The sequence below is a fragment of the Malaclemys terrapin genome, chromosome 4 (genome assembly GCF_027887155.1).
Source record: "Malaclemys terrapin pileata isolate rMalTer1 chromosome 4, rMalTer1.hap1, whole genome shotgun sequence".
Lineage (NCBI taxonomy): Eukaryota > Metazoa > Chordata > Testudines > Emydidae > Malaclemys > Malaclemys terrapin.
This window is the reverse complement of record NC_071508.1, coordinates 3,740,746-3,753,716: the sequence shown is the minus strand read 5'-3', so window position 1 is coordinate 3,753,716 and position 12,971 is coordinate 3,740,746. Positions and strand designations below refer to the sequence as shown.

The 12,971-nt window shown below is 49.7% G+C and overlaps 1 protein-coding gene across 1 annotated transcript; it reads left to right on the top strand.

Annotated features, from left to right (window-relative positions):
• Nucleotides 1–7,101: 7,101 nt before the first annotated feature.
• On the top strand, nucleotides 7,102–12,971 carry LOC128836916 (apoptosis-associated speck-like protein containing a CARD). The gene is made up of 3 exons (XM_054027642.1): nucleotides 7,102–7,828; nucleotides 9,387–9,443; nucleotides 10,440–12,971. Exons 1-3 carry the CDS (start codon nucleotides 7,552–7,554, stop codon nucleotides 10,694–10,696), a joined length of 591 nt encoding a protein of 196 aa, XP_053883617.1. The 5' UTR covers nucleotides 7,102–7,551; the 3' UTR covers nucleotides 10,697–12,971.

Sequence of the window (12,971 nt, the reverse complement as noted above, 5' to 3'; positions counted from 1 at the left end):
CCTCACCTTTGAACACCCAAGCAGCCCCTGGAACAGGTGGAGCAGAAGGAAGACAGAGGAAGGCCCAGATCCACAAAGATTTTAGGCACCTAATTCCCATTGATTTCCATGGGACTTTAGCACCTTTGAGAATCTGGGACGAAATCCCCCTCCAGCCTGTACAGGGAGACAAAATAAGTCCCTTAGGATGTGTGTCTGCAGTGAAACAGGGCTGCAAACCCAAAGCCAGGCACAGCTGCACTTTGGAGATTCCCTTCCACAGGAAGGGAAGAGGAAAGGGTTGTGCGGGGAGAGAGAAGCCACACTCCCTTAAAGGAACAGACCTAGCAATGGGAGAGGAATTAAAGCAGAGAGCTTGTAACTGGAGTGTTGTAGGGCAGTGGTTACTCAGCATTTCCTGTAACATCTCTAGAAAGTCAGGGTATTTTTGAACAGTTTCTTGTTGCATCAGGAATTGAAAGTTTTCAATCACAGAATACCAGGGTTGGAGGGGACCTCAGGAACCATCTAATTCAACCCACTGCTCAAAGCAGGACCAAGCCCCAGTTCCCTAAATAGCCTCCTCAAGGATTGAGCTCACAACCTTGGGTTTAGCAGGCCGGTGCTCAAACCACTGAGCTATCCCTCCGCCCCCTGCCCCCATGTAGAGGGGTGCCATTTGTGGGGGCCCAGGCGGGTGACTTTCATACAAGAGGTGTGCAGTACTCCCAGGTAGAGCTCCTAACTTCAGCATGGGCATTAATGTGAGTTCTGCAGAGGAGAGGTGCCCCTAGGCCAGGGAGTGGGTATTTTGATTACAAACAGAGGCAGTGTGATGAAGATCAGAAAGGGCTGGTAATTGCCTGGAAAACAGGAATCCCTCTGCAGGGGGTGGGGGTGTTGGAGGGAGAACACAGGGGACTCAGAAGAGCCAAGGTTATATTCTGAAAAGAGGGAGATTTGAGGGACATAAGTGAAAAGAAGGGGCCAAAACCCAGGGAAGGGCCAGCAGTGGTATAGAGAGGTTCCCACTCTACCTGGGGTACTTATGTGGTCCCATCACCCTAACATCTGAGTGCCTCACAATGTGAGTGCCCACCTTAACTGACTACTCTTGTTACAGTTGGTATAGCAACACCCATTTTTTCATGTTCTCTGTGTATATATGTCTTCCTACTGTATTTTCCACTGCATGCATCCGATCAAGTGGGTTTTAGCCCATGAAAGCTTATGCTTAAATACATTTGTTAAGTCTCTAAGGTGCCACAAGGACTCCTCATTCTTTTTGCTGATACAGACTAACACAGCTACCCCTCTGAAAAATGTCTAACTATTGATCCTGGAGAAGATGGCTCAGATATTTAAGTGTATAGTTATTGAGCACATGTTAATATCTGTGAGTGGAGGTGCTGATGGCAACAGAAGTTTTACTTGATTAAGAACTAGAAGATTTGACCCTCCAACTTTCTTTCAAGACAAAGAGCTGCCCAGGCCTCATTCCCACCATATCCTCCTCACAGCAGAAGACGAATATAATGTCTTATTAAAACCCTGCGTGAACTGGCCACAGTTGTGACGGGTAGAGGTGTTAAAGAGACAGAGCTGCCAGCAGAGCAATCTCTGGAGGCGAATCTATGCCCTGGTCTACACTGGGGCGGGGGGAGCGGGGATCAATCTAAGTTACACAATTTCAGCTACGTGAATAACGTAGCTGAAGTCGACATACTTAGATCGACTTACCGTGGTGTCTTCCCCGCGGTGAGTCGACTGCTGCCGCTCCCCGGTCGACTCTGCCTGCGCCTCTCACGGTGCTGGAGTACGGGAGTCGACTGGAGAGGGCTCGGAGGTCGATTTATTGCATCTAGACTAGACGCGATAAATCGATCCCCGCTGGATCGATTGCTGCCCACCGATCTGGCGGGTAGTGAAGACATACCCTATGACTGTGGAATTCACTCCTGCTCAGCTTGGTTTGAAGAATCTGTTTATATTCAGCTCACACTGCTAAGTCCATTTCTGAGCAGTCATTTGGGGAAGTCTTGGGTGTGGGGTTTCCGTAGGGAGGTGTGGAGACCCGGGGGGGTGGATTTGGCAATATTTGTTTTCTAGCTGGCTGCTCTAACCACTAAACACCCTTCCCCTCCCAAGAGCAGGAAATAGAACCCAGGAGTCCTGACTCCCCCTGCCCCCCCAGCTCTAACTGCAATCCTCTCCCAGTCAGAGCTGCAGATGGAACCCAGGAGTCCTGCTGCCACCCACTGTAACTACACTAACATTCACCAGGACAGATTACCCAGGCGTGTCAAGGGGCAGAAGATTTTAACAGTCCTTGATGTCAGGTGATGGACTCAGGCCTGGTCTGCATTAAGACGTTAGATCAACCCAGCGATGTCACTCAGGAATATGAAAAATCCACTTCTCTGAGCAATACCGTTAAGCTGACCTAACCCCCAGTGTAGGCAGCGCTAGGTAGATGGAAGAATTCTTTCATCAACCTACCACGCCACCTCTCGGGGAAGCGGATTAACTACAGCCATAGGAGAACCCCTCCCGTCGCTGTAGTGTGTGTCTATACTGAAGCACTCCAGCCGTGCCACTGCAGTGTTTGTAGTGAAGTCATAGCCTCGTGCAGTCAGGTGACTCGTCTGGAATTAGGATGTGAACCGGTTCTTGTCCCCTCTGGAATGGGCTCTGGGAGGGGAGTAGGGCCTAGTGGACTAAAGCAGCTAGGACTGGGACACCGGATTTCTGGGTTCTTCTATCCCAGTTCAGGGAGAAGAATGGAGAGGAAAGTGTGGAGTTATGACTCTGACTCCTTCCCAGAGCTGGGAATGGGGCCCATCTAGCGAGTTGGAACAAAGAGGAAACTGAAACCAGGACTCTTGGGTTCCATTCCTGATGCTTTAGTGCCCAGTAGGGCAGTGCAATGGAATGGGATTGGACCAGGTGATTGTGTAGACAAGGTGAAAGTGCCCTTGACACAGCACAAAAGAGCCCAGGAAAAAGACCCTGAATAGGGGGACCACCAGGGGCAAACTGAAATTAACGAAACACCCTGGTTATGAAAAGAGACAAAAGGTCAGAAATGGTATAATAGAAAGAAAGGCACAAGACAGCAGGGCCGACGAGGGCGGGGGAAACCAGTACAAATTACCGGGGCCCGGTGGTCCGGAAGGGGGCCCAACTTCCCCCCCCCATCGGCCCTGTTTAGCCAGTCCGCCCTTGCTGGGGGGCCCGAAATTTTCACCGGGGCCCGAACCCGCTCTCAGCGGCCCTGCAAGACAGCACCCATGAGGGAGGCGGCACTTTGCCAGCATGAGTGTCTCATGGAAAATGGATCCCAGCCCTCTCGACTGGACAAACACAGTACACGAGAAAGGAACTAGCCAGTAAGTCTAGGCTCTAAGATGCATTTTATATTTTTCTTTGATCTGTAACCAGATGTTTGTACTCCTTATACTTGCGTCTATTTGAATCTTTATCAAATAAACTTCTATTTGGTTTTACTAGAGACACCTGAGTGCTGTTGGCTAAGGAGAGCACTGAACTGAGGTGAAGCTAGTGAACTGGGGGGCACTGCTTCGTTGGAGGCAGCAAATCTGTGTGCATGGTGGGTGTCCGGAAGTTGAGGGACTGGGTAATGAAGTGTAATGAAGCGGGGTGCACAGACAGGTGGGAGGGAGCTGGGGCCTGAGCAGGACTCCAGGGGCTAACTGGAGAGATTTAGCCACAGGTTCTCTCTGCTGTGCCCCATGGGTGTTGCCAGCTTAGCAGGTTCCTTCACTCCATCTGCCATGCTGAAGGTGCCGCAGCATTTGACCGGCTGGATTTCGAAATAATGGTTTCCCTTTGTACAGGAAAGGGCATTAACCACTTGTCTTGCTGTTATGCAAACAAAGCGGGGTTTTTTCATTCTATTTCAGTGCCTGCTGAGCTGAGAGAGAGTTCCTCACTGTGAAAGCCCTGGAGGGGGACTCAGGATCCCTGCGTTCTGTTCCTGGCTCTGCCACTGAATGGCTGATTTGTGGGTCCATAGACAGTGTCTCACGTGATGAGAACTTTTTTTTTTTTAATTGTCTTCTGTTCCATATACCCCTGACACCAACACAGCGGGAACTGATCTAGGGACCTCCAGGGTTAAAAGCATGAGCTAAAGCACTGTAGCTGGGGCTGTAACAATTCACATCCTCTTTGGACTGGCGCAGAGGGGAACCTCTACCACACACTAAACACTAGGTTACACTCACATACAGGCGCTAGGCCCAGTCGGGAATGGCAATCCTGCAGATGGTGCTCAGTTTCCTTCTCTCTGAGATGCCCTGGCCCACCACCAAATATTAGCACAATTGCACCACAAGGAACTCTGCTTTCACTGAATGAAGACAGGGTTAAGAATCCAGATTTACACTGGGGTCACTGCAAGCAGAATCCAGCTTGGATGCCACTGAGTTCAGTGCAGTCACTCTGGATTTACCCTTACTTACCAAGAACAAAATAACCTTCAGATTTGGCCCCGTATCATAGTGCAGGCTCACAAAGGGACAGAGTCAAAGTTATCCTTTAACTTTGCCATATTCTGACTCTTATTTATATGAATGACCTTCACTTCACTTTTGCAATCTTAATGTTCCAGTAATTGTGTGTGTATGCACACTCATTCTCTTTCTCTGATCATTATTAAGGTGAATTGGCAGTGAGGACTCCTAGGTTCTAGTCCCATCTTTAGAAGGTGAGAGGGGTCTAGGAGTCAGGACTCCTGGATTCAATCCCAAGCTCTGGGAGGGGAGTGGGGTCTACTGGGTTAGAGCAGGGGGGCTGAGAATCAGGACTCCAGGGTTTCTCTTCCTAGCTCTATTGGTAACTCTGTGTCGGTCTGACCGACCTTGGGAAAAGTTCCTTCCCGGTCCTCAGTTTCCTCATCTGTAAAATGGAATTCGTAATGTTACCCAATTAAAACATAGCAATGTATTTTACAGAGGTAAAGTGCTATATAAGAGCAATGAATCAATATTATTTGTTCAGGTCTGGCCCGGTGCACAGAGCTGTAAAAGTCTCCAGGGTAAAAATAGCCCCTGCCCAGACCTCTGACAATCCAGAAGAAAGATTCTGAGGCAATTGGATGCACCGGGAGACCCCACTTTGCATCCTGCAAAGGGATCAATACGGACAGATCTCTGCAGCCACACACAGGGTACGCCTATGCTTTGAGCTGGAGGTGTAATTCCCAGCTTGAGGAGACACACCCATGCGAGCTTTCACTGAGCTAGTGCATTAAAAATACACTGTAGTCATAGCGGTGCCAGTAAGTGGCATGCATAATATCTCAGTGTCACGGAGCTTGGGGGAGACCAGGCCCTGCACCCCCGGCTTCCTGCGATTCACCATGACCCGTTTCCCACCTCTGCCAATCCAGATCCAAGGACATGAGAAATATATAGTCCACTGCAATCCTCGACTCCAAACAGCAGAAGGGGAGACCGTACTGCCTAGTCAACTGGCAGGGTTATGGTCTTAAAGAACCCCCCTGGGATCCTGTTACGAAGCTCCATGCCCCGGACCTGGTAAAAAAGCTTCAGCAGGATCACCCAACTAAACCCAGCCTGGCACCCCCAGAGGAGGGATGCCCCTGAAGGTGGATGTAAGGGGCTAACTATAAGGATCCAGGGACTAGAACCCAGGTCTGCAGAGAAACAGCCAGGGAGCACTGTGGGGAACAGGCACTGCAGGAAGTCCAGCCCAAGAAACCCAGCGTGGTAGTACCCTGAGGCCCTCTGATGGGCCAAGTGCTCCTATGTAATCCTGGGGGTTGCCCTAGGAAGTTGTCTGAGCAACCACACAGACTTCAGCCTGCTGCAATGCCAGACTCCTCACCTCATGAGCTCCGGTCTCTGACTCCAGACTGACTCTGACCGGATTCCTGCCTCTCGATTGTAACCTGGTACTACCTCTGATCTCCGGTAGCTGACCCCAGCCTGACTGCCCCCGACTCTTGTTTATGGGACCTGGCCTTGCCATTACTCCAACTCCTGCCTGGCCACTCCTGTACCTGGTGGGCAGATCTCAGCCCAGCTGTGACCGCTAGGCCAGACCGCCAACACCCTGGTCACTTACGGTAGGTCTCCTCAAGCTGGGAATCACACCCCCAGCTCAAAATGTAGACATGTACAGAGGTGAAAGCTCCAGCCATGCGGGCTTCTTGACAGGAGTGGGTATTTGTTTGTTTTGCTTTGGGGGAGTTTTATTTTGTGACTTGATGATTTATTCATTTTTTCCTCTTTATTTTCTTGGTTCTGTATTTTATTTGCCTTTGTTTTCCCATCCATAATATTTTATTATGTCTGGAACTGGGCCAATAATAGATTTTTCAGTTCACTGGTAATCCTGAAAAAATTGGGAGGGAAAAATTCAGGTCAAACCAAAAGTGAAACTTTTGGCAAACCGAAACGTTGAAAAAAAAAATCATATTGGGTCAAGTGAAACATTGTGTGTTGACAACATTGAAATGTTTCATTTCAGCTTCAACCATTTTTAAAAATCAAAAACAATTAAAAAAAAAAACTAAAGTTGTTTTGAACCAAAAAACCCAAACGTTTTAAAGTGAAATCATAGAACCATAGTAATGTAGGGCCGGAAGGGACCTCAAGAGGTCATAGAGTCCCCACACACACACCCCTGTGCAGAGGCAGGACCAAGTAACCCTAGTATCTAGACCATCCCTATTTATCTAACCTGTTCTTAAAAACCTCCAGGGATGGGCACTACAACTTCCCCACGTAACCTCTTCCAGTGCTTAACTATCCTTAGAATTAAAAAAAAGTGTTTCCTAATATCAATCCTGAAATGCCCTTGCTGCAAACTAAGCCAATTTCTTATCCTGCTCTCAGTGGACATGGAGAATGAATGATCACCAGCCTCTTTATAACAACCCTTACATATTTGAAGATTGCAACGAAGAGTTCTGTGGCACCTTATAGACTAACAGATGTATTGGAGCACTTGCGTCTGACGAAGTGGGCATTCACCCACGAAAGCTTATGCTCCAATACATCTGTTAGTCTATAAGGTGCCACAGGACTCGTCGTTGCTTTTTACAGATCCAGACTAACACGGCTACCCCGCTGATATTTGAAGATTGTTATGTTCCCCCTCAGTCTTCTCTTCTCTGGGCTAAACACGCCCAGTTCTTTCAACTTTTCCTCCCTCTGTCAAAGGGCAGCACAAGCAGGGGCTCTCCTGAAGGGAGCTGGTGACAGGCTTTACAAATGCATAACCCTCTTCTGATGCTAACAGGGGAGCGAAGGTGCACCGGAGTTTAGATTCTGCATGTCTCTGTTACAGCCAGGAAGCGGGAGGGTTTTGTTGTTACTTTGTTTAGATCGGCACCTTGGGACAAAACCTTTCACAGGAAACGAGGACGAAGCAGAGGGAGAGCAGGCCCATTTATAGCAAGCGGATCTGGCTGCCTGAGCCCCGCCCCATTTCTGAGCACCAATCGCTTCTCAGGGCAAAGAGCTGCTCCCCTAGCTCTGGTCCTGCCCCCTGGCAGTTTTGCTCAGCTGCTGAGGAGGCAGGATGGGGAAGACGGTGAGGGATCACCTCGTGGACACCCTAGAAGAGCTGACACAGGACGGGTTTAAGAGGTTCAAGACCAAGCTGAACGTGTTCCCTGTGAAGGCGGGTTATAGCAACATCCCCCGGGGCCAGCTGGAAAAAGCTGATGTCCTGGATGTGTGCGACAAGCTGATCAGCTTCTATCTGGAGAAGTATGCGGTGGAGGTGACCGTGGAGGTCCTGACAGCTATCAATGAAAGGGAGCTGGCAGACAGACTCCGCAAGGCGACAGGAACTGGTACGGATCTGGGCAGGGGAGAGCATTAAGGGGGATAATGATACTGAGCTCCTTTGTAAAGTGCTTTGAGATCTCTGGATAAGCTCGATAGAAGAGCGCAGTATTATTAGGGAGGTTCCACTGAGCCTGTCCCTGAGCTCTCTCTCCTACTCATGTGCAGGGGGCTAGCTAGGAAAATGAGGAAAAGACAGAAACACTACATTTGCAGGATGAGCTCTACTCTATCTTCTGCCACTGACTGCATCGCTCTCTCTCTGTAAGTACTGTGTCTATTCTCTCGGTGTCTAACATCCTCATTCCTGAACACACAAATCAAGTCGCATCCAACCCTTCCCAAAGGCGTAACAAATAGGCATACTCACAAGAGACTAGATTTCTATTTTGGAAGTCTATTGTCCAAGCATTAGCTGGCCAGCTCCTTTCTCTCTGCAACTTATCACACAGAGTTAAGGGCAGGGGGGAAATTTTATATTTTTTTGAAAACAAATCTTCCATTTTTTTGTATCCATTTTTTAATTGGGTTTCTTTCTTCTGTGTGCTTGAAATTTGCTTTCACTTTCAACCACAGTCACTTCCACGTCCCTGCCTGAACTTGCTGGAAGGTTCTGCAGTTTGTTAGCTTTGCGTCTGATTTCCCCTCCTTGTCCTGTGGAAAGAGAGCAAACTTCACTGGAACTGCACCAATTTACCCCAGCAGAGAAACTGGCCCACAATACCTCTTGTTTAGAAATCTAGGGCCAGATTCTCAGCTGGAGTAATTCGACATAGCTCCATGGTATAATGTCGTGTAGCTCCAACTGAGGATCTGGCCTGAGTTGCTTATTAATTAGTCTGTGCATAACATTGTATGGAATACAAAGGACTCAGTCCAAATGCCCCCTGACTCAGACTGAAAAAGAGGGAACACACTTTTAGATTGCTGCTATTAAAAGCAGATGGGTAGGGGGGAAATGGCAGGAGGCAGAGGAATGCTATGAAATATAAATTCCTCATTTCCTGTTGCTTTAAAAGTGTAAGTCTGATCCCAACTAAAGAGCTGAACCCGTCAATCTGTCTTATTCTCAGTTTCCCTGGTTCCTTTTTGGGCTCTGTGTGGCTGTCCCTCACTCTCTCCTCCATATCTCGCTGGGTTTCTGTGGGTATATCTGCACTGCAATCAGGGGAAGTGTAATTGCAGCATGTGTAGATGTACCTGAGGTAGTTTTAATCTAGCTCGCTCAAGTAGCGATAGCAGTGAAGCCGCAGTAGCACAGACTGCAACACAGCCGTTAGACTCGAGCTCTCTCCTATTTCCATGCAGGAAGTTAGTTCGAAAGAGGAGCTTTACCCGGTCTAAGCGGAAGTGTCTCTATTTCTCACTGGATCCCTCTCTGCTTCTCTGTCACTTCTCTGTCACAGTGTGTCAGTCCTAGTCTGTGAGTCTGTCTCGTGGGGAGGGAGGGCTCAGTAGGGGGCACTCTCCCCTAGCAGACAGTGCTGACCCCAATGTCCCAGTGGGGTGCTAGAGAACAATGTGGGTGACTCAGACACTCTCTGACTATACATCTCAATCCTGCAGGTTCCAGTGGCGAGGGGCAGCAGCCAGGGCCATCCGACGGTGCCACAGGAAAAGAAGGTGAGTCCGTAAGCACCTGCGGGCTCTTTCATCCCCAGGCAGTCCGAGGGGTGTTAGGAAGTATGGTCCCACTGCAGAGCGACCTGACCCTCCTGCAATCTGCCTCCCCAACCAGAGCTACCTCCTAGCTCCTGGGACAAACCTACCTTGCCTGCCAACTGCCAAGCCATCCAGAGCCCAGCTCTGCCTTCACCAGCCACTCTAATGTGGCACTAGGGGGTGCTGTGTTGGAGGGAGTGGGTCAGGGGGCTCAGTAAGGGATGCTCTCTCCTCGGTCAGAGCTGACCCCAATGCCCCAGTGTGGTGCTAGGGTGCATTGCTACAGAGAGTTCAGTAGGGGGCGCTCTCCCCTCAGAAATAGTGTCAACTCCAAACCCCAGCATGGCACTAGGGGGCGCTGTGCTGCAGGGAGTGCTAGGAGGCACCAAACCAAAGCTTTGCTTACTTGTGGCCTTTAACCCCGCCCCACCTCCCGGGCTCTTTCTATACATTGGGATGTAAATTTTGGGATCCTGGCAAAATCCTAACCCAGGTGACCGCAGTCTACTTTTCCTAAATGCCCCCTGCCATTTAAACAGGGGATGGACCCCAGCCCAGAAGCAGCTGCATTTCAGCACTGGGCGAGTGATTCTTGTGCAGCATGGCTGTGTAGCTGTCAAGCAGCTGCAGCTGTAATCCACTGAGTGTGGTGCTCTCTTGCCCTCTAGTGGTGGCTGGGCCACAGATGGGGGCTAATGAGCCTGTTATAACCTTGACTAAGAGGTGGGTTTTTCAGCTCAGGTAGCAAATGCTTTAAGATCAAGAAGTCCCAGATCCAGTCCCTGCTACTGCCAATGCATCCAGGGGCACGGCATTACAAGTGCAGTACGGCTGTGTTGTGTAGCTGTTATCTGCCACGCTTGCCCCCCTAATCTGCTGTATTTCAGTACTGGTTGGAATGATGAAACCGTATGTTTGCAAATATCTATTCATTACTTGTGTTTGTGGTCTCTCCAGAGGCGCATTTTGTCGATCGATACCGAGTGCAGCTGATTGAACGTACCGCCCCTGTGGAGCCCATCCTGGACCTTCTTCATGGGGATATTCTGGACGAGGAGCAGTACCAGACCATTCGATCTGGGAACACCAACCAGGAGAAAATGCGGAAGCTGTATCTACTAATGCCAAGCTGGAATAAAAAGTGCAAGGACCGGCTCTATGAGGCACTGAAAGCCAAGAATAAGTTCCTCATTGAAGACCTTGAGGGAAATTAAGACAATCAAGAAGTTACGTTCCTTGTGAACGTGCAGCCATTCCAGGTGCATGCAACCCTAGCTCCAGATTCCACGTGGCTTTCTGGGCAGGATGGTGCTTTCATCCCTTTGCTAACATTGTTTCAGGTAAAAAACCTCTTTCCAGCGCTCCCTTTGGTGGAATGGGTGAGCCTGTGATGTGATGCAGCAGGGAGGAGGTCGCTAAGGACTGTCTACACTGCAACTAAACACCGCTGCGGCTGGCCCGTGTCAGCTGACGCAGACTCACGAGGCTCAGGCGAAGGAGTGGTTTAATTGCAGCGTAGATGTGCGGGCTTGGGCTGGAGCCTGGGCTCTGGGACCCTCCCTCCTCATGGGGTCCCAGAACTCAGACTCCAACCTGAGCCCCAACATTTACAAACAATTAGACAGCCCCTGAGCCCAAATCAGCTGACATGGGCCAACCGCGAGTTTAATTGCAGTGTAGACATCCGTTATTGGCTTTAGGGTAAGTACATGATGGATGGGATACCAGTAAGAGAATGGAGCAGAGCTCTAAGGTGCTTAAAGGCTGCACAGGGATTGCTTACCAGGGTCTGAAATGGGGGGGACCACTCAGCAGCTCTGCACAGGGATCACTCACCCAATGCTGAAACGCATCCACCTCTGGGGTGCAGCATGGCAGCGGATTAACAAATGCACAGCAATGCCGTACAGGGATCACTCATCTATGCCTGAAATGCAGCTGCCTCTGGGGGTGGGTTATATGCCCTGGGTTTTATGAGACCATGACACCGTAGTGAAACCAACATCTTACAACAAATGGTGTGAGGCTAGGTGGACAATGGGGAGTTGTACTCTAGCATGGTGGGGCACAAACTGCGGGGCACACCTCCCTAGGGGGGGCACGGAGGAACATGCGGGCAGATGAGTAGCGACACTGGGTGGCTTCTGTCGCCTCCATCCCTGAATCATCTCAGCAGGCCGCCCAGCCTGGGGTCAGTGTGCTGCACCAATTTCCACCCCCAGCAGCCTCCGCCCCCAGCACTGGTTCCGCTGCAGACACCTTCCCCAACACTGGGCCCTGCCCTACCAGGGCAGCCTGGTTGCAACGTAGAAGCAGCCCGCGGCTGAGGAAGCTGCGCACCACTGCTCTAGTATCTAGAACTCCTGGAACTCCCACCAGCGTCCCAGCCATCATGCACGGCCACACGTTCCTTTAGCGCCCACCCCGGCATCTCACCACAGACACTTCGGCTGTGGCTACACGACAGAGCCTGCAGCTGCGCCGCTGTAGCACTGCTAGTGTAGACGCTGTAAGTGGACAGGAGTTAGCGGCAGTAGCTTCTCCTGCCGCCATAGCGCTGTCCACATCGGCACTTAGGTCAGTGTAACTTACATCACTCAGGGAGGTGGTTTATTCATACCCCTGAGCGACAGAACTTATACCAATGTAAGCTGCGGTGCGTACAGAACATCTGTCTTTTTCCATAAAAAGATCTCATTCAAGTACACCTCTACCCCGATATAACGCTGTCCTCGGGAGCCAAAAAAATCTTACCACGTTATAGATGAAACCGCGTTATGTCGAACTTGCTTTGATCTGCCGGAGTGCGCAGCCGCCCCCCCCGGAGCACTGCTTTACTGCGTTATATTTGAATTTGTGTTCTATCGGGTCGTGTTATATCGGGGTAGAGGTGTATCTGCCTAAAGGATCGCTGTGCTGGACCAAATTCAACCTCAGAATTCCTGCCAAGGCTCTGACTTCATCTTACAACCTTCCTCACCAGCTGCCAAGAACTCAGGGGCCTGTTTTCTTGGTGAGGTGGTTTTGCTTTTGTTTGGGAAGGGGGGTTAGAATCATAGGACTGGAAGGGACCCCGAGAGGTCATCTACTGCACACATGGCAGGACTAAGTATTATCTAGACCTTCCCTGGCAGCTGTTTGCCCAACCTGCTCTTAAAAGTCTATTATGGAGATTCCACAACCTCTCTAGGTAATTTATTCCAGTGCTTAACTACCCTGACAGTTAAGCAATTTTTCCTAATGTCCAACCTAAACCTCCCTTGCTGCAATTTAAGTCCATTGCCTCTTGTCATAGCCTCAAAAGGTTAAGGAGAATAATTTTTCGCCCTCCTCCTTGTAACATGGTTAAAGGTGATTTTGCCCAAACTATATATATATATATATATATACACACACACACACACACACATATATAAATTTGTATTTTGTTATAAAATGGAAAACCAGAAACTCTGTCCATAAATAAAGCTAGAAGTGCCTCCCAGATGA

Excerpts from the sequence above, each read along its gene's own strand:
- LOC128836916 (XM_054027642.1), top strand. The coding sequence starts at position 7,552 with ATGGGGAAGACGGTGAGGGATCACCTCGTGGACACCCTAGAAGAGCTG. Across the intron at positions 7,829-9,386 it reads CCGCAAGGCGACAGGAACTG|GTTCCAGTGGCGAGGGGCAG; the intron begins GTACGGATCTGG and ends TCAATCCTGCAG. Across the intron at positions 9,444-10,439 it reads CGGTGCCACAGGAAAAGAAG|AGGCGCATTTTGTCGATCGA; the intron begins GTGAGTCCGTAA and ends TGGTCTCTCCAG.